Genomic DNA, 26,114 nt, shown 5'->3' with positions numbered 1-26,114 from the left:
AAGGAAAAGATAAAATCTTGTTTTCACATGTATTTCTTTGATTATCAGTAATGTTGACGTTTCCTCATATGTTTGTTTATTAAGGGTCATTGCTTTTATTAATTGGATGGTCTTGGTCGTTGCCCATTCTTCTCTCCCAGTCTTCACACATTTTAATTTATAGGAATTCCTTATATGAGAAAGACGTTATCCTTTTGTCAAATCTGCAACAATTATGTTTCTGTTCTTTGCCTTTTCATTTTTACATACAGAAGAGTAAGTTTTTGTCTATAGTAAAGTCATCTTTTCTTCTGTGATATTTTCAGCAATCACTTTCAAGTTGGAAAAGTCTGCCCCTCCACAGGGTTTGGTAAATGCTCACTTATATTTTCTTATTTTTTCCCTATGATTTGAATTTTTTGGATCTTATTTTTCAATTCATCTGATTTATTATGGCTTTTGGTACATAGCCATATAATTTAATTTAATCCAAAATAATTTTCTTTTCTAAATAGCAGCCAGTTTTTAACTACATTTATTGAAAAATCCTTTGTGTCTCGGCAGATTTTTTTATTTCTTTACCAATTTATCTTTATCATTTTATACTTCTTTACCATTTACTACCAATTATTAAATTGCTAAATTAATACATATACATCATACGTGCATTGCAACACTGTTGCATTATTCTATTCTTATACTGTTTTATTAGTTTTATAATACATTTTAAGCTCTATTATAGTTTTACTTCCATCATTATTCTCACCTAAGAATTTTTCTTTGCCATCTTCACTGTATAAAATGTAGTAAATTTCTTTTATTCAACATTCCCATCTGGATTTTGATTAGAATTCTATCACATCTATTATACATTGGGAAGAAATGAAAACTTTACAATATTATTTTTTTCAAATTAGGGACATATGTTTCTCTATTTAAAAATACATATACATTTGACTAGAGTTTAATAGTTTTTCATACACTTTCTGCATATTTCTCATTCAGGTCACTTCCAGATATTTTATTTATCTGTTTCTGTTGTTATGTAAGTTCCCCATAGGGTCTCATTCAGCAAATCTTTATTGAATACCTACATATGCTAGGTATGTGCAAGGCTCTGGGATTTTAATGGTGTGCAGATAGGCACATCCTGAACTCATGGTAAGAGCCAGGAGTTGTAAGATCAACATTAGGAGGGAGACCAGGATTCAGCAGATAGTCACAGTAGTGGAGTAGAGCCCCTGGAATACGGACACTGAAGGAATGGAGTGAGATATCGTTGATACAGGAAAATGAGTGTAGCCGTGTCCCAGGTCTTGGCTGAGTCCCTGGGATGTGCCCTGCCAAGTGTGGGTCCTTGGTTTCGCACAGGAAAGAATTCAAGAGTGAGCCACGGTTGAGTAAAGTAGATTTATTCAGAGATATACATACTCTATAGACAGAGTGCAGGCTGTTTCAGAAGGTGAGAGAAAGGCCAGGAGGTATGGGAGTTGGGGGCTCAGTTTAAAGTAAAAGTAGTTACACACTCCATCGACAGAGTGCTGTCCTTTTTACTCAGAAGGGAGAGCAGCCATGAGGTGCCGGGTTGTTAGTTTTCATGGGCTCGGTTATTTCCTGTGCTAACAAGTGGGAGGATTATTCCAAATACTTTGGGGAAGGGGCTGGGGTTCCCAGGAACTGGGCCACTGCCCACTTTTTGACCTTTTATGGTCAGCCTCAGAACTGTCATGGTGCCTGTGGGAGTGACGTTTAGCAGCTAATATATTACAACGAGTGTATAACGAAGCTCAAGGTCTACTGCAAGTCCAATCTCCTGCCATCGTGGGCCTCCAAACCTGCTGGGAATTGAATTTTCGGCAACCTTGGTGTTAACTGCTGTGTTATTTCTTGAATGGCTGTGCTCTGCCCCCTTCCTGCTTGTCTCATCATGAGAGCATATTACAAACAAACAAAACACCTCCAGGTTGGCCAGGGGGGGTGAAGAAGAGCTTCCCAAGAAACTGACACAATCAGAGCTGGAATGTCACCAATTTTTGTAAAGCCATATTTTATTTGGTCAATGAATTTGTTAGCAGATAGAGGAATCTCTAAATTAGGAAGCCCACCAAAGTGTGGGTCCTTGCCACTGGCTGTGAAAGCATTCATGCAGCAGAAGCAGAGGGACAAAGTGAACAGCTGCTTTATTGCTCAGAAGAGGAAAAGGAAGGAGGGCATTTTAGCACAAAGAAGGGAAGTAAAACATTTGAGCGGGGAGCTGTCCATCAGCAAAGATGGCTGGTCGAGAGAGCTCCAGCTGCGGCTTGGGTCACATGGGGCTTTTGTGGGACTTTTCTGCTGTCATGTCCTCATTCTGGATGTGCTGGAGCCAACTGCCTTTCTTTTCAGTCCTGGTACCTGGGTTTTTTCGATGATTGTCATCATCAACTGTCATGGCGCTGATGGGTGTGTCATTTAGCATGCTAATGAATTGTAGTGACTGTATAATGAAGCTCGAGGTCCACTGGAAGTCAAATCTGTCATCATCTTGGGCTTTGTAGGTCCTAACAGGTTCTTGTTTCTTCTCTTTGCCTCCTGAGACTTAGACAAGGGTAACTGGTTTCTTTGTAGGGAACTACATTCAACTTTTTGTAATGAGCTGTACTGGAAAAGAATATGAAAAAAAAAGTGTATGTATAACTGAATTGCTTTGCTGTACATCTGAAACTAACATTGTAAATCGACCACACTTCAAAAAAAAAAAAAAAAAAAAGAGTAATTGGTGTCTATTTGAGGGAGGGGCAGGGGTATGACCCTGGGGGCAATAGCCTTGGTAACCGGGACTCAGCCTCAAGGCTGCACTGTTGTTTCTTGATTGTTGCTCCCTTGTTTCTACATTTCCTCCCTTCCCTAATTAGCAACTGTTTGAATCTGTCTTTTGGAACTCAGGGAGGGTCAAGGAGGCTGAATGAAGCCAATGTGCTCTGGGTAGGCTCTGTCTGGGGGCTGCAAGAAGGCTCCAGAGACAAAGTGAGGGGTGAACCTGTTCTTGAAGAAACAGAAGTTTCTCAGGCCAAGAAGCAGAAAAAGCCATTCTCAGCAAAAAGAACTGTGAAGGCAGAGAGGCGTGGAAGGGAGACAAGCGAACAGCTTGAGAGTGGAGGCTGCAAACGGATGGTGACCTGCGGACAGATTTCGGTTGGGGCCACAGAGTGGTTTCAAATTTGAGCCACATTTAGAAACAGAGCTATTTCACGAAAAAGCCCAGATTTTCGGCTTCTCTTGAAAAAATGGAAAATCAGGCCACCTTGCTGGATATCCACCACGGGCTAGCAGTAAGTGATTGTCCCCTTTCAGAAGAAGTCTGTGCACCCCAGTTTATCACAGTGTCCATCTCCCTCTCCAGATTCGAACTACTCATGGGCATTTATGTTCCCATCCAGCAGTTGCACTAATTCAGATGAACAGCTTCACTCCCGGTGGCATTTGAATTTTTAGCCTCTGGTTAAGCATTCCTGGAAATTAAAAAGCAAGGGTGGGGGTGGATGGGAGGGAGGGGGAGGCAAGATTGGCAGCATTAAAACTAGCAACTGTTGGAAGCCATCACCACCCCAGGGCAGAAGGGACAGGGGGAGGACATGGTGTAAATGAAGTGTGGTGAGAGCTGGAGCTGGTGGGGAGGGGCCCCGGGAATCTAGCCCTGGGGGTGTCATTATTGGAGAGCCCTTCCTCCGGACCAAGATCACACCCTCCAGCATCTATTTCCCTCCCTGCTGCTCCTCCACGTCGTGGCACATGTGAAGTCCGCACGCGGGTTAGAAGGGCAGAGAATGGGAACTCAAGTGCAGCGGGGCTTGTAAGAACCGGGTGGACAATTTTAGAACAGTTCCTTACAGTGAGAAACTGGTTAGTGGGGAACGGGGGTGTGTGAGTCGGGGTGGGGTGGCCTGCTTTTTCCTTCCACGAGGCTCAGCAGAGAAGATCCAGAAAAACATAAGCCCTGTTCTGAGACTGTACTGTCCGATGGCCATTCACTTTGAATACTAAGGGGTAAATTGTGTTAAGTTTCAGTGACTCTGAAAAGCCTCTTGAAAGCTTTTCCTAAAAACTGTAGCCCCACACAAATTTGTCCTTTGCTGAGTCCTACAGCACAATGGTTCTCAAACTTGAGCATGTTTCATATAATCACCTGGAAGGTGGAGGGGGGCAGGGGCACCTCTATAGTTTAATAAGGTCTGGGGCGGGGCTTGAAAATTTGCATTCCTCAGACGTTCCCAGGTGATTATGATGTTCCTGGTCTGGGGACCAGCTTGGAGAATCACGGCTATTAACACACACCCCCCTGTTTATTTATTTATTTATTTTTTAAGAGGCGGTACTGGGGATGGAACCCAGGACCTCGTGCATGCTAAGCATGTGCTCTGCCATCGCACGATACCCTCCTCCCAGCACACACTCTCTTAATGTGCTCTGGTAATATCCCAATCTCATGAAAGAAAAGCTCCAGTCCTGATTTAGGGAAAAAAAAGTTCATTCCTTCATCCTTCCAAACAGGGTACAGTACAACTGAACAACAATACACATTACTGAAAAACACAACTGCATTTTCTATTGCTCACTACTCTTTAAATAAGTATAATTCAGATATTAAGGAAAAGAACTGCCAATCACATTAATGCATTACAGAAATCAAAATTAACTTACCACACAAAATAAATTAAAACATTAAATATTAACCTTTTCAGTGCAACATATACAGAAGTCAGAGTAACAAGTTCTAAAAAAAAAAAGCATCAGGTTTGTTATAATGAAGATAATGAAAAGCTGAACACTTCAGTGAATTATTACACTAGGAAGAGGGGTTGGTTTCAATCCTGTGTGTGTGTTTACCACTCGATCTTTTAGAAAGCCTGGTAAAATCAGTGGCTACAGAGAACAGGTCTTATGTTAGAACATCAAGAACAAATATGTGTCCAACTTGTTTCTGTGATGTCCCCCTTGGTCCTGGGCTTTTGAATCATCCCCCTGCTCCCTCCTCAGCTGAGCAGGCTGGGAGAAAGCAAAGCCAAGATCCTCCTAAGGGGTCGGGGTCTCCTGAGCAGTGCTGGAGCCTCGTTGATCCGTTCCTGCCAAAACTGCCTGGAAGAGCGGCCAGCAGCTTCCTGAGGTAGCCTCAGTGCACTGAGGTAGCCTGGCCCTGGGCAACCTGATGATGCCAGACACTCCTCCATCTGCACAGAACAGGCTCCCAGGAAGCTCTAGAACACACCTCCTCCCTGACCAGTGTGGGTGGGGGAATGTCAATTCCACCTTCTCCTTTCCTGGGAAAATGGACTCTGGGGACATTCTGCCCGCCTCCTCTGCTGGCTCATGGTGGCAGGCTCTTATTTGCTTGGTGACACGCGTCACGTTCAGATTTGGCTGGTGTATAGCGTTCTGTCTAGGAGAAAACGCTTCCTGCCAGGGTGCCTAAAGCAGTCACAGCCTGTAGACCAGTGGGAGAATCCAGGCTCCGGAAGAGATTTGGAAGCACCCTCTTCCCCCTATTAAAATTTTTAAAGATTTATTCATTTTTAAAACTGTGTAGCAGCTTTAACAAGAAGCCCACTTTTATTCTTATTTATTTCTTTATTTGGGGGAGTGGAGTTAATTAGGCTTATTTCTTTATTTTTTTAACGGAGGTACTGGGGATTCAACCCACAACCCGGTTCGTGTTAAGCAGGTGTTCTACCACTGAGCTATACTCCAGCCCCCTCTTTTTAAATTAGGGTTTTTTTCATTTGTCCTGAGAGAGACTTTAGAAACAGCTGTGTTCCCCACCGCACAGGTGTGTGGCTACCTACCAGGTCAGATCTTGAGAAGGAGTCCCTAATCACAGCAAACTTGGCTTTCTACAAAGCAAGGAAACATGGGGAACCTACAGAGATTGATTAGAAGATGGTTTTTAACCTGAAAAGTGGGCATTTTTACAACGAACCAAAGAAGTACCAATGCCATGAAATGGCACAGGAATCCAATGCTTGTTGGCCATCTGATTTCTTAAAAAGAAATCACTAAAGAAAAGGTTCTCATATCCTGGGGTGTGGACAAGGGTCCAACCAGGCCTGCCTTGACCCCAGCCTCTGCTTGCAACTCGTTTCAGACCTCCTGGTTTACAGAAGACTGTTTTGAGAGGCGCTTCTAGGGAGGCACACATTTGAGCCCATTAGCTGCAGGTCGTACAGGCACAAGGAAGGGGGCACCGGCACTGTGACTTGCTGGACTAGAACATTCACAGACACTCTGAAGTCCCTGCAGGGTTCCCTGTGCTTCCATCCTATCTTCTCACCCCTCTGCAAAGGCTCGTGTGCCTGAAGACTAGACACTGATCCTTCCATCCATCAGGGGAAGAAAGCCCCACAAGACACTCTCAACATCAGTTCCTACTCTTTAAAGGCAACCAGACCTCAAATAGTCTCTAAAAGATGGAAGAAAGATTGTCCTAAAGTAAAAATGTGATCTCAAGTTAAAAGCAAATGTTGCTACTCCCCTTTCATTAGTCTCTGAAGAGTGAGTGCAAACTGGGGTCCACGAACCAGTGTCAACTGGATTGGGTCTCTGAGCAACGTGCTATGGTGAAGCCTCAGCTCCCAGATTCACTGCGGTAGGACCGGGAATGCAAACTTAAGCCTGTGTTCTTTCATGACTGAACCCCAAGAGCTGTGTCAGTTCCACCGCTGGGGGCCTGCTGCTGGTGAGCAGATCCCACCTCTGCTCTTGGTGCTTCGGCTGCAGCATCATTTAGTAAAAGTGCCAAAGGTAGGACGTGGTCATGTAATTGTCCCAGTTGTGAAAAATACAGAGAAAATTCATTGAAACTGACAGCCTGGGAAGGAAGAATCAGGGGAGGACAAAATTACCTGATAGAAATTTCAAGCCAACTTGACATATTTTAAAGGTCCTTTTCATGATGTGAGGAGCTAGGTGCACTGAAGGGTTAACAGGTAGACCTCTTCCATTTTTCAAATATCAGTGAATAAAGAGTTCCCTCACGTAAGGTGTTTGCATATTATTTCATTGTTATCCTGTTTCCAAATTTTAATGATAGTTTCTAGGGATGAGCTCCCGCCATGTGGTGGGAGGGGATCGAAGCTTCCTACAGGCAAGCCCACTGGGTCTGAAGGTTCCCAGATGCCCAAGAGAACAATTTCTCCATCTCTCAGGGAAAAGTGAGACTCACACAGTGGCGGTGGCTCCTTAGTGTTTTTTGTTAATAAAACCAGCATCCTGAATGGAAAAGAAAAAAAAAATCATTGGACTATTTCTCCTATACTTGAAAATAAATAGGAAAGTTAAATTTCTCCTTTTAGAAATAAAGCAACAAATCAACTAAGCAACAACATGGAAAAATTAGTGACTGGTCCCTCTTCCATGGACGCAGCCCCAAATGCCCGTGGCTCTCTGCTGAGGCTCTATTTCTAAACAGGCTCTCGGAGGGCTCACGAGAAAGTTAATACATTGAAGACCAGAGCAGTGGAGTGAGTATTGTGTTTACCCCATGTGGATGCCCACAGAGGCCCTCTGTCTCTTCCTTGACAAGGTGACAGATCTCCACTGCTAGATCTGCTAACTTTTCAACGGGAATCTACCCTGGAGCATCCATCTGCTTTGTGCATTAAATGGCATGACCTCTGAACCCCGATCTTAGCAACTCTCATTAGCAACTCATCCTCTGCTCCCATCTCTACCCATCCTGGGTGGCTTTTCCCAAGCTTTAGCTGTCCCAAAGAGACCAGACATTTCTAATCAGTATAGCTTTCCAGCCAGCAATACATACATCAGTAATGTAGAAGTCTGAACGGGTTTTATGCTTTTTACATTGACTTAAGAGATTAAAAATAAAACTATCATCTGTCGCATAAATAAGAAATTATCTCCGAAGGTGGCGAAGGGTTGGGACGATCTTCAACATCACAAGTCCGTGGAAGACACCGGGCTGGTTGAGGGTTTCGTGGACAGAGGACAGACACGGCTCCTCCTTGCCGATGACTTCACGTAGCAAAAGGCGATTTTGTTTTCTCCACCTTCTTCCCCCATAAGCGGATAAGAAACAACTGCAACGATATGATAGGAATCTCCGGTGTGGGGCAGGATGGAGACTGCTGTGAAAAGAAACACAGCCTGGCAACTGTGACGGGCAGAACACACCCACACATGCCTCGATGCGGATGCCCACGCACACGCTAACTAGGTAAACGGCGGCTCCACCCCTCTGCTGTTCATTTTTGACCAGTCTTTAAACTGTGGTCCGCTGATTTCTTCTCCAGGTCACACCGAATAACCCCAAGCAGACAGAGTTCTGGACAGAGTTTTGAAGGAAGGCCCACGGAAGACGAAAAGCCCACAGAGTCGATCGCGGGCAGAGAGGACAGGCCTGCTGGCACGTCCCAGACAGCCCTGGCCGGGCCGTCCTCAGGAAGTCCTTTCTTCATCGGGCTGCCGCAGTCCACCTGGCAGGACTCCTCCTCTGCACTCTTCAGACCACTGGAAGGAAGGAAAAACAGGTTAAGCTCCGCGGGCCAGACCCCAGCCAGGCTGGGAGAACAGGCCCGGGACTGAAACTTGGGGAGGCATCAGCCAAAGTCCCCAAGTCACCAGGTTCCCCTGGGCAGTCAAGTCCACATCCTGCCGGTTCAGCTGCAGGGGCAGCAGCTCCTGAAACTGCGCTGTCAGTGACTCAGCCCAGTCTGCGGCCAGCTCCCTCATCAGGGGTAGCTTAGTGGGCAGAGCTCGTGAGCTGGTCCAGGGCTCTGGCAGCAGACTGGCTTCCTGAGGCCATACAAGAACAGATCCCCCTTCTTTCTCAATAGGTGAGCCCTGAGGGTGTCCTCTGTGCAGGTCACGGCGAGGCAGTGTGCACCCAGTCCCTTAGCAGCTCCTGAGTCCAGCCCAGCCTGGACATCTTGCTGCTCTGCTCCCTTCCGTGGTTCCTCTGGAGGTGGGAAGGTACCCATCATCTGAAGGAGAGGGGCTTCAGCCTTGGTGGCCATCTATCTGGAAGGTCAGACCCATCCCCAGGTTCAAAGCTAACATCCTCTCAAATGTAGGGAGAGAAGTAACATTAACAAGGAATTTACTCTGCGCTAAATGACTCTGCTGAGGTGCAGACCAATGGTACAAGATCTACTATAAATTTTCTCCAAAAGGCATATGCAATTTTTCTATTGGTGCTAAAATACAAAGTAAAAATATTTTCCTTCATTAGCTCAAGGGATGGTTCCTCGAGGTAGTGGAGGAGATGTGAGGGGGCCTTCAGAGGCCCTGGCGCTCATCGGCTCCCCCAGGGACTCATGGTGGAACCCAAGCAGGCCTTTGGCAGAGTCAGTTTACCCATACTACTATGAGGATTAATGAATTAGCATTTTCCTAAATTAAAAGAGCCGCTCACACATAATGGCAATGGTTCTTGAGATGGAAGACAAAGTAAACGGCGCTCCTAGGCCTTCGGTTCCCCCCAGGTCACATTCCCAGGAGCCCTAATGAACGCGGCAGTGGTCCAGCTTTCCAGCTGCTTTTCTTCCGGCCCTCTCCATGCAACTCTAAATTTCTGGAATGCAGACTGTTTACCAGAGTGGGACACCCCCAGGTGGACGAGCCTGGGGTGACCGTCTCCTGACCCACCACTTTCTAAGAAGGAACTCTAAGTTTATGACGGGCTCTGTTGGTCACACCAGCATTCCAGAAACACTTGATGATGCGCGACTTCACAGAGCTTGTAGGGGTAAATTTGCTAATTGATTCCAGGAGCCCCAGGCCAGTGATGCCCAGATGAGGGCTCCTGAGACGTGGGTTTGGCCTCATGTCCAGACATCCAATCTTTTTCAGGGATATTGGTAAACTAAATGAAGATCATAGGATTCTAAGAGTTCAGAGTCCTTTGAGACCTTCTATGTAGGCTAAATCCCTCATTTCACTGATGGGAAAGGGGAGATGATTTCTCAAGGAAGGAGAATGGACATCTGCTGCATGTCTACAGTCTGCGGTACACTCTACTAGGTACTTTATATCAGTACTTACTCAGTTTGCACATCTTTTTAAAGAGAAAACTGAGGCTCAGAGATGTTAAGTTACTTGCTAAAGGTCACACAGTCACCAGTAAGGATAAAACAGCTCTCTTCTGAGTAAAATACACACTAGAATAAGCTAAACGTGACTTGGTAGGATAAATGTCCTCTTCTTTTCCTCCCTTCATTCTGTTTCATCCTCCAAGAACTTCTGTCCTGACCTGGAGAAGGTGGTCCTTTTCTCTACCCAATAGTGTCTCCCAGGGGAAAAAGGCCCTGCCTCGATACGGCCCCTTACCTGTTTCTGAGTGGCAGCAAGCAGTCCTTCCCTTCAGGAGGGCACTGGGCTTCTCGTGCCGGCAGATGAGGGCCCGGCACCACTCACAGTGTTTTCGGACTTGGCAGCAGCTGCAAAGATGCAGAGAACACGGTCTGTGCGGGAGCCTGGCAGGGGAGCCCAGCTGGTGCAGCGGCCACCCGAGGGGCCTGCTGGGCAGCGCTGGGCTCTGACACTGCCTTCCCATGGGGCCTCCAGAGGGACAGACACAGCAGGGGGCTGGGGGCTTTGCAGGGCAGTGGCCTTTGGGACAGGAGCTGGTCACCCAAGAGAGGACCTGTTGTTGGCCACCGCAAAGGACCAGCTCCACTTGGCGGCTCTGCACTGGGTTCCCAGCTGTCAGAGAGGACCAGTCATCCACCGGCTGCTTGCACCATAAAGCAACAGTGGGGTAACTCCAGAAACGTAGCAATAGCCCCAGAACTGCTGTCAGGACTGGGCCAAAGCAGCCGCTTCAGGCTGGCAGGGCCGTGAAGGCTTGGGATGGAGTGGGGTCATCCATCAGGAATTGCCAGCAGCAAAGCAGGGACTGCGCGGGGCAGAGGGTGCTGGATGGACCCATGGATGGAATGAGAGAGTGAGTCACACATGTCCGTGGCTCCGAATCTTTTTTCTGAGGACTAACATTCTCTACCTGTGGCCAACTCATCCTCTCAGTGAACCTGCTACCCGGAGTCCTGAAGCATTAGGGCCATGAGGGCTCCAGCCTCTTTCTGTGGGCAGCAATGAACAGCCTGCAGAGTTAGCACGAAAAGAGAACCAGAGAACCCAAGAGAAGGGCAGAGAAGAAAGCCCTGAATAAGACATTAATTCGCTAGAGTGCTGTTGGCTATTTCCCTTGGGACACCATGGAGGACTCTGTTTCCACTCATTCTAACCCTAACGTATACAGAACCTATACACCCACTGACTGGGGCTGGGAGGGGTCTCCTGGCTGCCACGAGCCCAGAAACAGATGAGGAAACAATCTGGTGGCTGTGCTTCCCTCTTGGTGCCTGGTGTCATCTCACGATCCCTACCCCAGCCCCTCTCTCTCGGCACTGCCCTGGGAAGGTGACTGCAGCCACCGAATCTTTGGGCAGCAGAGCTGAGAAGGAACCCTGCGACATTTCTGCCCAAACTGCTTCTGCCATGGGTGGCCAGAGCAGTCTGCCCCAGCATGGGTCCCTCTTGAGTTGCAGAATCCAGGTTGGGACCAGCTCACCCCATGTGAGAGGCCTTGATTCTAGATCTATCAATGATGGCTGCCTTGCAGTCAACTAGCCAGGTGGGCTCGCCCCAGGAGCTTCCCAAGCAGGTGTGTCCCAGGGCAGTGGGATCCTGGCCTCTAGACCCCTCGGGCATGGGATGGGCTGGTCCCAAGCAACTCTGCCATTCAGGAGGGATCCAGTGCCTGGGCAACCAGCGCCAGGCAGGTTGAGGACTTAGTCTCTGCATCAGGGATTCTGAACTTGATTTCTGGCAAGGGTAGGCTTGGAAAGGACACAGGAGAGGTGGGATGGTTGCCTCCCTGGGAAGGAAGAGGCTGCCCAGGTATCCTGGGTTAGTCTTGTCTTCAGAGAATATGGCAAAATTAACTTTCCTGTCCCTTTGGGGAGGCCCACGTGGGCACTTAGGATTCTTCCTGAGGCGCTGGGACACAGAAACGGGACTATGGGAGTGACAGGTGGGGACACTAAGCCAGCCAGCCATAAGAGTCAAAGCCGGCGGTCCCTTGGCTGCTCCTGCTGCCCCAGTGGGGGTGGGGGAGGGTCTCCATGAGTGGCAGAACCTGAGCTATGCCCCAGCCTGAAAACAGGTCCACCACCTGCACACATCTTTTCTAAGACACACGGGAGTAAAACGGGGGAAGGCGAGGCCAGCCCTCACCCCTTAATGCTGCCTTGATTCAGGAGGAGGACATGAGCAGGTTGTAGCTAGTGTCACCAAGCTGGGGCTCCCAGGGGCACTCCGTTCATTATCAGAACCAGGAGCGTGGGCTTGAGATACTTCAATGGCAACAAACCAATAAAAAAACAGGACAGAGACTCTTATTTATCTAAAGCCCTGGGCACTCTCAGAGGGCTCAAGTCTGGCTTCACGCAGTAACACATGGTTGTTCCTTCCAGCCCTGGCCAGAAAGGGCCCGTCCACTTACTGTCTCCACCTTGAGTTACTCTGCACCGATCTAACTGCAGCCTTTGGCTGTTCTGCCAATCCCTTGTGTGTGTCCAATTAGGTAACATCTTCTGAGGGTTGCTCTGTGACTTAGATGTCTCCAGATATTTCCAGGAAATAAATCTGGCCAGATGCTGGAAATACAACCCTAGGGTCTCTCCTGTTGCAGAGCAGTCCAGTCGGGAGATATGGGCGAGCAAACGGGGCTAAGAAACACCTGGAAAGGGGCTCAGTTGGTCTAGGGCTCAGGAAGGCTTCCTGGAAGATGCCAGACAGTGAGTTTTGGAGGAGGAGGAGGGGAGGGCAGAGAAGTAGAGAGAGGGGGAGGCCTGTGGTAACAGCCACCGTGGCTTTAGGGTTTGCAAAGTGCCTTCTGCAGAGAGGAAGCGCTGTGGCTACTGCCCACAGGAGGCTGGGAGCCGTTTCTAGTTCCCTCTGGAAAGTCTGCGTATCCCCATCACAATGGTGAAGCCTCCAAGCCCACAGCACGGAGAGAGCAACTTTGGCCCTGCACTGGCATCCAGCAAGGCACAGATCCTCTGTTAGGGACCTCCCAGCATGCGTGCCCTTTACATAGCTTGGCTGTCACCAAAGCTCCTCTTTGCTTTGCTAACACGAATCAGACATCAGCGCGGCCCTGTTATCTGGGCACGCTGCAGATAGCCCTGGTGGGGCAGGCAGATGGGGGACTCAGCCTCAGAGGCAGCAAAGACTCACTGTATCAGCACACAAGTGATGATGAGGACAGCCAGGGCCACGATGGAGACCACCACCAAGGCGGTAATGGCCTGCTTCTTCTGGCTGGCAGCCACCACGGCCAGGAGGTCTGCGTGTTCACAGCGCGCACCGACGTACCCAGAATGGCAGCTGGGGAAGACAGGGATGTCAGCACACTCTCGGGCAGAAGCCTCATTCTCTCCACCCCTCTAAGAAGTCGGGGCCGGAGCGACCCAAGTCCTAGGAAAAGCCCAAAGGGCCCCCTCCAGCTTTTGCTATTGGAGGCAAAGGCATCAGCAAAATTGCTCCTACTACCCTGCACAGGCACCTCTTGCTTGGAGAAGAAGGGGTAACTCATCAGCTTATCATCTGAGGAGGAAAAGTGCTGCTGGAGCACTTCATTATTATTGTTACCATGCCAGATCCTGGGGGAGTGAGGAAGGCAGCAAATGTATTTATGACATGAAGTTCATTTTGGCAGTTCATAAAAATCTAGGTTATTTTTAAACTAAATGTGTGTATTCAGAATTTCTAGTGATGAGAGAAAGAAAACATGCTAAGCCAGCCGGAGACATAGACTGTGGTTTGCTTTTTCTTCATCTTCCTCAAGTTTAATTAGTTCTACAAGCATTTACCAGGTGGTCCAGTGCAAGGGGCATGTGGCAGAGGAGCGGCCAGCACCACCATCTGGCAATTGTAAGACTTGAAAAGCCACCAATCTCTTTTGAACCCTGGTCCTCATTTCCAACAACACCCGGCCTCCCTCCACTAGAAGATTAGTAAGGACACAAAACAATTCACGTTTATGAACGTGCATGTAACCTGTAAAGGGCAACACTGACACACGGTGATGGTATGACTGGTATTGGTACTGTTCAGAGGCTCTTTGGCGTCAATCATTTCAGTAACAGCCTCCTCTGTGCTGAAGGCTGATGGTGCTTCTTCCATATAGCTCTCACCTATGCTAAACTCCCCCTACCTAGATTCTGGGGTGGGGGCCACAAGTGGTTCCTGCACGGTGATTCCTCAGGGCATGTTCTAGTCGTAAGGAAGTGACGGTCATTTTCTGATGCAGGTACTTTTTTCCCCCTCCAAGCATATGATTCTTCTCAATAGAAGAGACTTAGTTTATAATCAGGTCCCTTTGTCTGGGGTGACTTTCTTTTTGTAATGAAAATGTTTGATCTCTGCTGCCTTCTCAGGTTGAGTGACTTCCTTCCCACAGGGGACTTCCCTGAGGAGCAGTCTGGCACCAAACATCACACACTGTATTTAAACTTTTGTTTTCCTTCCCAGATTTGACAATGATAGTTAAACCTTTTTTTGTTTGTTTTGTAGAGTCTACCTTTTGAGGAAGTAGCCAGCCTGTCACCTTCACTTTCAGACTAAAAGGGCTTTGAAGAACAAGGAAAATGAAGGAGGATTAAAGGTCCTGGTGTGTCTGCTACCGTGCAGGGCTAGCCCCAGGGGTGCTGATTTGTGATTCCCTTGAACTTGTGCTCCTGGGTTGCCAGATTCCAGACACTAGTCCCCAGATGCCAGAAGTCACAGGATAAACACCGTGTATTCTCCTGGAGCATATGTTTTGCTCAATGTTAAAAATTTAATCATTTTAATGTTAAAGGAACAGGTAGTGTATGGGTTTAAGATTATGGTAAATAGGAGATGCTGCAAAAATTGCTGCTTAAGGCTACAGCCTGGGATACCAGCATACGAGCTTCTGTCTTTAATGCCTCTTAATGAAAAAGTCTTTCACTGGTGCTCTTTTCCCCAAAGCCCAGTTGTTATGAACCTTATTTAAAGGGTTTTTGTTTTTGTTTTTGTTTGAATTCAAGCACTTGCTTATCTGTTAAAGGTTAGTTTACCTTTAGTACACATTTTCTCATTTAATCTTTGCACAGAAAAGTCAAGTCACTTGCCTGTGCCCACCCTGCCAGGGAAGAGAGAGAAATTCATTCCCAGGTCTGCTGACCCGAGTCTGGGTTCTCTCTCACTCACCAGGGCTGCTGCCCCTGCTTACTAACTGGGGACTGAGATGAGAATGCCGCAGATTAAGCTCTTGATCAAATCTGGCCTTTTGGTTTAGCCTCCAATCTTGAAAGGGTAAAAGAGATTTGAGGTTTTAGGTTCAATGAGGGTGCAAAGGGTTTGCAGTCTTAAGTAAGGATGCTGGGGAAGACCAACTGGGAGGTTAAATGCCATCTAAGTTTCTCTGTAGACGGGAAGAGGAGAGAGCAGCCTCCAGGGAGGAGGAACAGAGTGGAAGACTGGGGAGCTCTGGAAAGAAGACTTTGCTTGAAAAAGGATCTGGATCACAGAATGTGAATAAGAACACAGACCCTCAGACTTGGGCTGGGAGGGAGACAACCGAGTGCTATGGGATAGAAGCAGGTTTGTTTTTTGTTTTTTGTTTTTGTTTGGTTTTAATAACAAAATTATGTGAAGATGAAAGTCAGGAAACAGCTCACCCTGTAGGTTGGGGAGAAAACAAAGACACTGGCCCCTTCCCACCAAGGGGAAGCTGATGGTGGACTGAACTTGAGACTTAGAGGCGATAAGCAACAGGCACAGGTGATGTGTACACTGAAGCTTTCTGTGTCTAAAGAGAACCCTGCTAAGGGTCCCTCCTCCAGCCCATCTCGAGTTTTCACCCTGCACCCAGATGGCTCCTGGGTTGTGGGCTTCCACCATTTGGTATCCAACACCTCTCTCTGCAGGACCCTAACCCACCCCCCCTACTTTATCTCCCGTCACCTAGGTTCCAGCAACCCAAGAAGCCCTCCCACCTTGTAATGTCAAATAAACTAGTGCTCAGACACGGCTGCCTAATGAGTGAATGACTACCCACCCCGCCCTTGCCCATCTCAGCTCCTGCTACCTTCTCTGCCTGGAATAGGATTCCTCACTTTCTTCCTCAGACTCCATCTCAAAGACCACGTTCTCCAAGATGTAATTAACAGACTCACTCATTCATTCTCCCAGGTACCTCTCCATCCATTTTCCATGGATGTCTTTAACCTTGGAAGGCCCTCAGGACTACACCCACCTCTCTGACTGCCCCTCCCTCCAGCCTCACCTTAGGCCAGCTCCATGCTCCTGTAGACAAGACCTAGCTCTACAAAAACTCTGGCGAACCACTGAATAGAAGCGGGGTGGGGAGCCTGGGCTTTGGGGTGGACTGTTCCATGTCTAACCAGGAGCTGCAGCCAAGCCAATGAGACTTCTCTATAGCTGGGTGTCAGTGCCGTTTCCTCATGGGGAAGGGGAGTGTGATGAGAATTTGCATAGAGACTCAGGAAAGGTCCAGGCTATGGAAGGGGCACTCCAGGAGGCAATTTCACGCAGCCTGCAATGTTCCTGCTCTCACCCAAAGGCCCTGGGAGAGGAGGATTCTAACATCTCCCTAATGGCTTGGTTCTGAAACCCTATGACTTAACAAATCAACGTTGAGGACTCTAAGAAACCCCATTTAAATAAAATAGTGGGAGCCTCGTGCTAATTACAACATCATCTTATTAAAGGCTATGCTAACCTCCTACCAGAATGATCTCTGTTAATCCCAACAGTAACAGCCGCATGTGAGGTCCGGCTGCTACTTACCTTGTTTTACAGCTTGTGGCTTAGGCATCTCTGCGTTTTCTTTTCTTTTTTTTAAATATGTAACTTAATTTTTTTTTAATTTTAAAAATGTATTTGTTTATTTTTTTGTTGGGGGGAGGTAATTAGGTTTATTTTTTTATTTTTTTAATGGAGGTGCTGGGGATTGAACCCAGGACCTCGTGCATGCTAAGCATGCGCTCTACCAGAGTTGTACCTTCCTCTTCCCCTCTCCGTTTTAACAAGAAGACTTAAATTACCAGTGATATGCCTGTCTCCTCTGCCGATAGCTTTAGGGCTTTCCAGTCCTGTCTGTTGCTCAGTTTTTCCTCTAAGTCCCTTTTGTGCCTGGTTCACGGTGTCTTTTAAAATTTTGAAGAAATATGATAATGCATGTAGAGCTGTGCTCTTATAAGCGTTTTTTTTTCCTTAAGGAAAAATTTCCCCAATCAGAAAAAGAATATTTCTGAGAAAATTGGAAAGTACATAAATTATAATAAAACCGAAAGAAAATGAAAGAAGGAAAGGAAGCCCACATTGCTGCAAATCCCACCCCGTCAAGCGGTGGTCTGAATGACAAGGACTTCTGCTGGACTACTTCTGTGTATTTTTTTAACATAGTTCAGATTTTAAAAAATATAATTTTGTATCAACTTCTCACTTAATATTTCTTTACCATTTAACTCAGTCATTAGAAAAACTGTGGAAGTCATTTAAAATAGTTGCGCAGTAATTCATGTACACGGTGTGCTTCACTGAACCCTTACCACGTAGACTATCTCCAATTTTGCTATCATAAATAACACCAGGGGATTATCTTTGTGTACAGATTTTGTTTGCGTTTGGGATTACTTCCTCAGGATAGGATCCCATAAGTGGGCACAACATGATACAGACTTTGGAGCCCAAATGTCATAGGTTTGAATCCCATTCCCCTTAATGCCTGTGTGACCTTGAGCTAATTACTTAACCTCTCTGGGCCATTAATTCTGCATCCTTAAGACATGATAGTAATAAAGCTAACCTCATAGAGTTATGAGCATTAAATGAGTTAACATCGAGAAATATCTGACACAAAGGAAGGGCTACATGAGTGCTAAAATGTAAATAAAAGAATGCGAGCATTTTTAAGGCTCTTGAGAGACACTGTCTTCATAAACAACGATGTACGCTCCAACAGGAGGCTAGTGCTCTGAGTCTTAGCGAAGTTGTTTGGCATAGGCCCCAAGATAAAATCTTTAATATGGGGGCCAAGGACCGAGTGACCAAGGACCAGGGACAATGGTTTTAGAAATATGTTTACACCAACTTGCCCTTAACATGGAGAAAATCCACCGGGCTGGGGTGGTAGTGGGGACACTGAGTCACAGGACACCTGTATTGGGTTTACCCACTCTTGGCCTCAAGAGCTGAATTCACCAAGTCCTATAACCTTTCTGCCTCGGGCTTTTGGGGAGGAGTGGGCTGGAGGGGGTAAGGGCTCCTCCTCTGATCCGAAGGAACCCACAGCCTTGGGCTCCGTGGTCTCCCTGACTTTCACTGCTCCTTCAGCAGGACCTTACAACATCCTTCAGCTGTCATGATGGTGACGATGTGCTGGTGACAATGGTGAAGGTGCTGGTGACGGCTGCTCTTATGCGCTGCTGGAAACTGGGCTTAAATATTCTCCACTGTGTCTAAGTGAACTGTCTGTGATGATGGAAAAAGTCTATATGTGTGCTGTCTCATACGGTAGCCACTAGCCCCCTAGAGGTATCAAGTACTTGAAATGTGGCTAATGAGACTGAGAAACTAAATTTTAATTAATTAAATGAATTAATTTAAATAGCCACACATGTCCAGTGGCTCCTGTCTTGGACAGCAAAAGCTCTAATATGCCTTATGGTCACTGGGTCCTCATTACAATCCTAAGAAATAGTAATATCCCCATTTTATGCACAAAGAAACAGGCTTAATGGTGCTAATTCACTCATATAAGAGACTGTCTGACTTCTAGATCCATGCTTTTAGCTGCATTATTCTTCCCGGCATGTGAACCCCAGTATCTAATTCTGGTGGGGGCAGGACATGCACTTTCTCCAGACTCGGGGGTGGGTGATGTCCTGACTTCTCAACCCCTACACCCCAGCACCTGCTGGTTGCTGAGATGAGAGTAGGTCTAGACAAAGCGGCTCAGGCAGCAGCAAGAAAACCACTCCCAATCCTGGTCTCTCGGGAGCTGCGTTTTCAGTCACACGGTCCCTCCTCTCTGGGTGTCTGCCTCTGTTCAGATCCCACTGGAAGGTACCGCGGCCAGAGCCATGTGGAATGTTTTCCTTGGCTGATGGCAACATGTTTTCACACTTTGCTGTGGGAAAGTTAAGTCAGGGAGTTCAGTCACCGGGGAGCATTTTGGACAGGTGAGACACTTCAACGGGTCGCCCCTGGCTGCCAACACTGGAACCCTTCAACCCTGTCACCCGGGTGGCTTCCTTCCACTGTTTTCCTTTGTCTGAAGGTTTGTGCGGGCAGCAGGTCAACAGTTTGCAGAATCTGCCTCAGGGGAAAAATGGTGTTGGGAGTCCTAACCTTGCATTTCTATGGTTTTACTAACTGCCTTTGGAAATTCTTTTCCCATTTGTTTTCTGAAGTAGTTGGCTATTAGCAGGGGTTTATTAAAGGGAGACCTAAAATATACAACCCAAGGTTCACCTGACGCATAAATGTTTTAGGATGATGTTCAGTACTTTTGATGATTTCTGACTAGTTATTTCTTTTAACTTTTTCTCTTCACCTCAAGATTTTAGTGTGAGATGTCATTATAGTTCTCTAGAACCCTAAACACCATTGTTCTGGAAAACAAAGGCTTAAAAAAGGCTTTAGAAAGAGCTCCCTCTTTTCAGACTATAACCTTGGGCTCCTGTGGGTTTTTCTTGACATGACTGACGTGGCCTCACCTCAAAGTATGTCCGTTTTATGGACTAGAATGAGTGTGTTATTCCCCAAAGCTAGGGCAGTTCTTAAGAGCGGGGCCAGAATGTTCGGCTTTCTCGGCACAGACTCAGAGTTTCTGGTCCAGTGGGAGTTAATGAATTAGAACATTCTTCTAGGTTCTGTAAATACCCAAAGGTACAAGGCATGGTCCTGCCCTCACTGAGCTTGCAAGCTCACTGGCAGCAGTGAGCAAAGTAGGCTGGTGTGAGTGGAACAGAGGGGGCCACAGGGTGACCGGGGACCAACGTCCACCTCTGGAGAGGTGGCAGCTGGAGGGGGCAGACCACATTCCAGAAAAGGGGAACACCTGCTTGGAGGTATAAAACCTGACTTCCAAAATGCGGACGGCTGATGGAAACCACCCAAGAACAACGCAGCTCATTACCTACAACCACATGAAACTGCCTGTGGGCTGAATACCACCCTTGGGCCCCCAAGATCCAGTGGGGACACTGAGGTAAAGAGATGCTAAAGGCTTGCCTGGCCTCGCCTCCCCTAGACGGCTGGCTTCTCCAAGCTGCAGGTGTCTCTGTGGCTTCCCTAGGCCCGGCACTGGGCAACAGGAAGAGTCTGTGCTCAGGGCAGGGAGCTTGGGAATGACTCTGAACTTCCTCTGGAGGGAGGTTTACCTGCAGGGGAAGGGCGCCAACACCTTTCCTGGAAACAGGAGTTCAGCTGTTTGAGGTGAACTTTGTGGGGCTGAGGCAGAGCGCCCTCAGGGCAGCAGCTGAGAACGTGGGTTTGGGGGCTGGAATGGATGGAAGCAAACCCCAGCTCTGCCACTTACTGGCTCTGGGACTCTGGGCAAGTCACCTCACGTCTCTGTGCCACAGCTTTCTCGTTTTCACTAGAAGGGCAAAGATCCCTACTTGAGAGGGGAGCTGTGAGGGCTGTGTGAGCCACTGTACGTGGAGTGCTGGGAGCCCTGCCTGGCACATGGTGACAGCTTTTCCTGACAGCTTACTGCTAATAATAGTAATATTTACAGTGTGAGTGGGAGAGGCAGCCAGCCATCATGATGAACAACAAGTAATGGTGTGTAAATGGGATGGACAATTACCTCCCTGATACAAGAGCAAGGCTTGGGGCCCAGACTGAGGAGGACAAGAGAGCCACCCACCCCACCAGAAATCTTCCACCTGCTGATGGGCCTCGGCCACAGGGAAGGTTATTGCTTTGGGTCATCTGCTGACCCAGGCTCCAGGCTGCCTGCTCTCAAAAGTTTACAACAGCCCCTGATCCTGAAGTGGAAAAACTGAGCTTCTGACAAGCTTGGGATCAGAACTCCCCTCTCTCTCCAAAGAGGATCCTCCCAGCGCAGAGCACGGGGCAGCCTGAGGTCTCAGCACCGGGCGCTGCTGGAGGGGAGAAGGCCTCCCACTGCGAGGCTTCCTGAGATCTGGGCCGAGAGGCAACACCTCCTTCAGAACTGTTGTTTTTCCCCCATGGCCAGGCTACTAACAGCACTAGTCCCATCATACCCCCAGAGGCTCCGGTGTGTATTTTGGTAAGAATGATAATCATGAACGACAGTGACAATTAGCATCATTGTGCTCTGTGTTTACCGGGTGGGGAGGGCTCTGAGCTCTGCAGACGTGACCTGGGGCCTCACACTGTCCTCCCGGGAGGAAGGTGGCCAGTGAGCCTCTCCAGGTGAGGCTCAGAGGCCCCCCGGGGGGCCTGACCAGGCTCACACAGCTGCCCCTCAGGAACAGGAAAGCCCTACGCACCACGGCTTACGGTGGCAGGCTCTCCCGTCCCGCCTCTCCTGGGCTAGTCATCTGATACCCTTCAGCATCACCGCTAAGAACTCAGCTTTGGGGGCCAGTCTGGGTCTGATGTGAGCGCTGCTGTGTGATCCGGGCACAAGCTCTCTGTGCCTGCTTCGTGGGGTCATTATGAGGGTTCCATGACTTAACACGTAGATCCTGCCTGGCATGAAGCAAAGCTCAATTAATGTTAGCTTTTATTAACATTTAGTATTATTTACCGGTATTGTGAGTTTGGACCATATGAAACTGCTGACTTTCAACCACTTTCAAATGGCAACTTCATATACACGGGTGGTTCTTTAAAATATTCCCTCACCTCGGGGGACATTTGGCAGTGTCTGGAGACACTGTTGACTGTCATGACTGTGGGGGGGTGGTGGTGGTGGTGATACTGGCACCTAGTGGGTAGAGGCCAAGGATGCTAACCTCCTTCCGTACACAGGCGTCAGCAAAGGGTCATCCAGCCCCAAATGTCAACAGAGCCCCGGCTAAGTATAGTGCCCCTAATAATGTTCCACTATGTTCAGATTATTTTTCTTTTTTCTTTTTTGAATTAAAAAAATTTTTTTTTGTTGAAGTATAGTTGATTTACAATGTTGTGTTAATTTCTGGGGTATAGCAAGGTGATTCAGTTATCTATATATATATTCTTTTTCATATTCTTTTCTCTTATGGTTAATTACAAGACACACCTAGAGATGGTCACACTAAGTGAAGTAAGGCAGAAGGAGAAAGACAAATATCATATGAGATCACTCACATGTGGAATCTAAAATATGAGACAAATGAACTTATTCACAAAACAGAAACAGGCTCACAGGCATAGAAAACAAACTTATGGTTATCAAAGGGGAAAGAGGATCGAGGAGGGATAACTTCAGAGTCTGGGATTAGCAGATACAAGCTACTATAAACAACAAGGTCCTATAGCCCAGATTAATTTTCTTAAAGCATCCCTTTCCAAAAAAAATGACACGGCTCCCATGCCTAGGGAATAAAGGCTCATTTCCAACAGGCTCTGGCCTCCAATTCATCTCCAGTCTTGTCTCCTCCCTGCTGTGGCCACATCGACCTGTAACAGCAGGTTCCCCGACACTGCAGGCCTGGAGTAACTGCTCTGCTCTCCCAGCCAGCCAAACCCTAACACCTGCTCCGGGGAGCTTTCCTCGCGTGCCTTTCTTGCCCAAACTGACCACTGCAATCACTGGTGGCTTTTAACTAATTGACTCCTGGGTCCTAGTCCTTGAGATTCCAATTTAGTGTGTTGGGGTTGGGGTGGGCTCAGCTATTATTTTATTTAATTAAAATAAATTTTTTTGGGGGGACAATTAGGTTTATTTATTTTTATTTATTTATGTATACCTATTTATTATTATTTTTTTGATGGAGGTACTGGGGATTGAACGCAGGACTTCATGCATGCTAAGTGTGCACTCTACCACTGAGCTATACCCACCCCCCTTTTATTAAAAAGAAGCCCCGGGGGCTCAGGCTCGGCCTGCTGTGGAAACCGCCGTGCCCTGGCATGCATCTTTACTTCCCAGTTGTTGCGTCCTGTTACCACTTATGTACACCCACCTTTCGCATGCACTTCCCGCTTATTTTATTAGCTGTCCTGTAAAGATGCTGGAGAGCAGAGACCTCATGTTAGAGACTCAAAGGGATCCAACCCGGTACCTTGCCCTCCAGAAATTCTAAGTAGTGAGTTAAACTTGAATCCAGGAATTTTCAGACTTTGCTGAGCCCAGGAGTCACCTGAGATGCTTGTTAAAAATGCAGATCACAATTCGGGAGTTCAGGATTTGCAGACACTAACTACTATATGTAAAACAGATTAAACAACAAGGTCCTACTATACAGCACAGGGAACTATATTCAATACCCTATAATAGCTTATAATGAAAAAGAATATATATATACACTCACACACACACATAACTGAATCACTGTGCTGTACACCAGAAACTAACACAATACTGTAAATCAACTATACTTTAATTAGAAAAAATGCAGATCCCCAGGCTTCAAACCCCAGGGGTTCTGCCTCAGTGGCTCTGAACTGGGACCTTGGAACATGGATTTTTAAGCAGCTGGCTTTGAAGCCCGTGGCCTCCAGCCTGCTGTTCCAGTCCTCTGAGCTGCCCAGCTCCAGGGCTCTCAGGGGCCTCTGGCACGATTTATGGAGGTAAATGCTCTTTTAATTGGTTGCTGGGACACCCGCAGCCCCAGGACCCCAGGACCCCAGAGGATACTTACACACATGCTGGCTTGTCCTCCTGCACCAAAAACCTGCAGGTTCCATGGAAGCAGAACTGACTGTGGGAATCTGGGCAGTCATTAAAATGGGACACCACAGCTGCAGCCACCGGCGGGTCTGTTGGGAAGAGAAAAGACATTTGGCTCAGATCCAAGGTGTAGTGAGACAGCTCACAGGCCCCCAGCCCACTGGAGAAGCAGCCTAGATGGCTAGGGTTTCTGGTCCCTACCTCCATCTCCTCCTCAGTGCTCACTAATTTTCTAATGGCCAGTCCAGGACCAGAGATGCCTGCACTGTGATCTTTCCAGTGGGACTTCATTTATTGACCTTTGTAGAAAACAAAACAATTTCTCTAGAAGACCCAGTGTAATTCAGGGGTACCAGAGCGGTTTCACTGTTTCAAGCCTATTACCTAGGAGCGACCTAATTTTACTTTTGCAGAGTGATAGTGATCATTTTTTGAAGACAGCCTTCATAAAAATCTGCTTTAAAGGCAGGAAATGGGAGAAAGGTACACAAGAGGACTACATAACCATTAAATTGATGTTGAGGAAGAATAATGATGCAAAAAGATGTCCATGATACATTACTGTAAGTGAACTAGCTCATTTCCAACGTGGTCTGTATAGTATCGTCCTATTTAAATGAACAGAAATTTAGACGTGAAGAAGTCTGGGAATGATACATGAAAATGGTAGCAGGACCTCTGCGGTGGTGGGATTATGTGTGACTGTGTCACAAAGATGATCTAATGCACAGAAGTCCATCTGGGGGCGGCACAGGCAGCACTGGGAGAGCCGAGACGGGGAGGGAGCGGCAACAGAGTCGGGGCCGCTCACAGCCCCGGATCCTGAAACTCTCAAGAGCTTGGGGCATCACCAGACCTCTCAGGGTTTTCCTTCCTTGGCCAGCCAGGAGCACATGGACGGGAGTACTGACCAGCCCAAAGGGCATCACTTCGGATTGATTTTATTAGACTCCAACAGCCTTGTTTTGTCCAAATAACCCTTGAGACACAGTAGCTAGCTATTTCAAGATAGCATGACAAACGTTTCTGTTGCATCTTTCAAAGGGTCCTCTTATGTTTGCGTTTTGGGCATTTGGGGAGTGGGTCTTTCTCATGTATTTGTTGCTATTGTTGGTTTTGTTTTGTTTTGTTTTTTTAGTGGAAGTACTGGAGATTGAACGCAGGACCTTGTGCATGCTAAGTGTGTGCTCTACCACTGAGCTATATCCACCCCCTTCTCATGAAATTTTTTGGAAAAAAAAACCCAGCTTGGAGCTCTTCCTCTTTGAGTGAATTAAACCCCATTTCATATGGTGGGATTTTAGGCCACCACGAAATAGTAAACTCACACTGCTGTCTCTCTCTCCAGGAATCACTTCCAGAAGTGTCAAAATTGTAGAAGTCTCATTAATTCCAGTGGAAAAAGCAGAGGCTACAAATACAGCAGAATTCTTGCTGCTGAAGGCGAGAGAGCACCTAGAGGTCCCGAGCGTGGGCTTAGGCGGCCGAGAGCCACGGGTCTGGGTCCTGCCTCTGCCACCCGGATGAGGTGCTCGGGCTCCCTCCCAGCTCTGTGAGACGGGGAGCCCACTGCCTTCTGGGGGCTCTGAAGCTGAGTGAGGCCAAGCTTGTCAAGTACTGCACTCAACAAATTGTCTGGAACAGACTGCTCAGCTGTCAGGTCTTCTGTTATCATCCCACGATGCTAATGAATCCTGACATGTGACAAGACCACTCTGGTATATAATCTCTCCTCCCTCCATAAATTCAGTAGCATCAACTACAAGTCCAGGTGGGCCCTTTAGCCACTAAAGATGGTGACTTTCACACGTGAGGACAAGCAGAGAAGCCCAGAGCCAGGGGGGAGATGGTGACCCAGGGATCCTGGCCAGCCCTGCCCGTGGCTACAGACATCCCTGCCCAGCAGCAGCCTCCAGACATGGGGCCCGGCTGCCTTGGCTGATTACAGTCACCTGTGAGTCCCAGGCCTGGGTGGTGGATGGGTGGCTTGGCCACTCGCTGACAGTGGACCCTGGGATGTTAAGTTGAGGCTGGAAGGTCTGCTGTAGTTCACATAACCGGCTCTGTGCTCATTAAACTCATCAAGGAGCAGATATGGAGGATGAAGGGGCTGGAGACTAGTGGATCTAAGTTGATTTAGACATTGAAAAAGGCTTCAAAAAAGTTCCACAAAAGGCCACTGAGACAACCGCCTCCCAGCGGCCAGGGGGAGTCCCTTGTCAGGGCTCAGAGCCAAGCTCCTCAAAGTGGGGTCTGTAGACCTGCAGCTCCACATCCC

At 47.7% G+C, this 26,114-nt stretch overlaps 1 protein-coding gene across 1 annotated transcript in view; it reads right to left on the bottom strand.

Moving 5' to 3' along the window:
- Positions 1-4,468: 4,468 nt before the first annotated feature.
- TGFA (transforming growth factor alpha) overlaps positions 4,469-26,114 on the bottom strand; it is a 105,329-nt gene continuing 83,683 nt past the window's right edge. The window contains exons 3-6 of the mRNA XM_031467225.2: positions 23,808-23,925; positions 13,210-13,359; positions 10,297-10,406; positions 4,469-8,478 (exon numbers count right to left, since the gene is read on the bottom strand). Of these exons, the coding sequence (XP_031323085.1) occupies positions 8,471-8,478; positions 10,297-10,406; positions 13,210-13,359; positions 23,808-23,925 (386 nt within the window). The 3' untranslated portion in view covers positions 4,469-8,470. The remainder of the gene's footprint in view (positions 8,479-10,296; positions 10,407-13,209; positions 13,360-23,807; positions 23,926-26,114) is intronic.

The sequence above is a fragment of the Camelus dromedarius genome, chromosome 15, assembly GCF_036321535.1.
Source record: "Camelus dromedarius isolate mCamDro1 chromosome 15, mCamDro1.pat, whole genome shotgun sequence".
NCBI lineage: Eukaryota > Metazoa > Chordata > Mammalia > Artiodactyla > Camelidae > Camelus > Camelus dromedarius.
The sequence above is the reverse complement of the archived record's forward strand: the minus strand, read 5'-3'. Positions and strand labels throughout refer to the sequence as shown.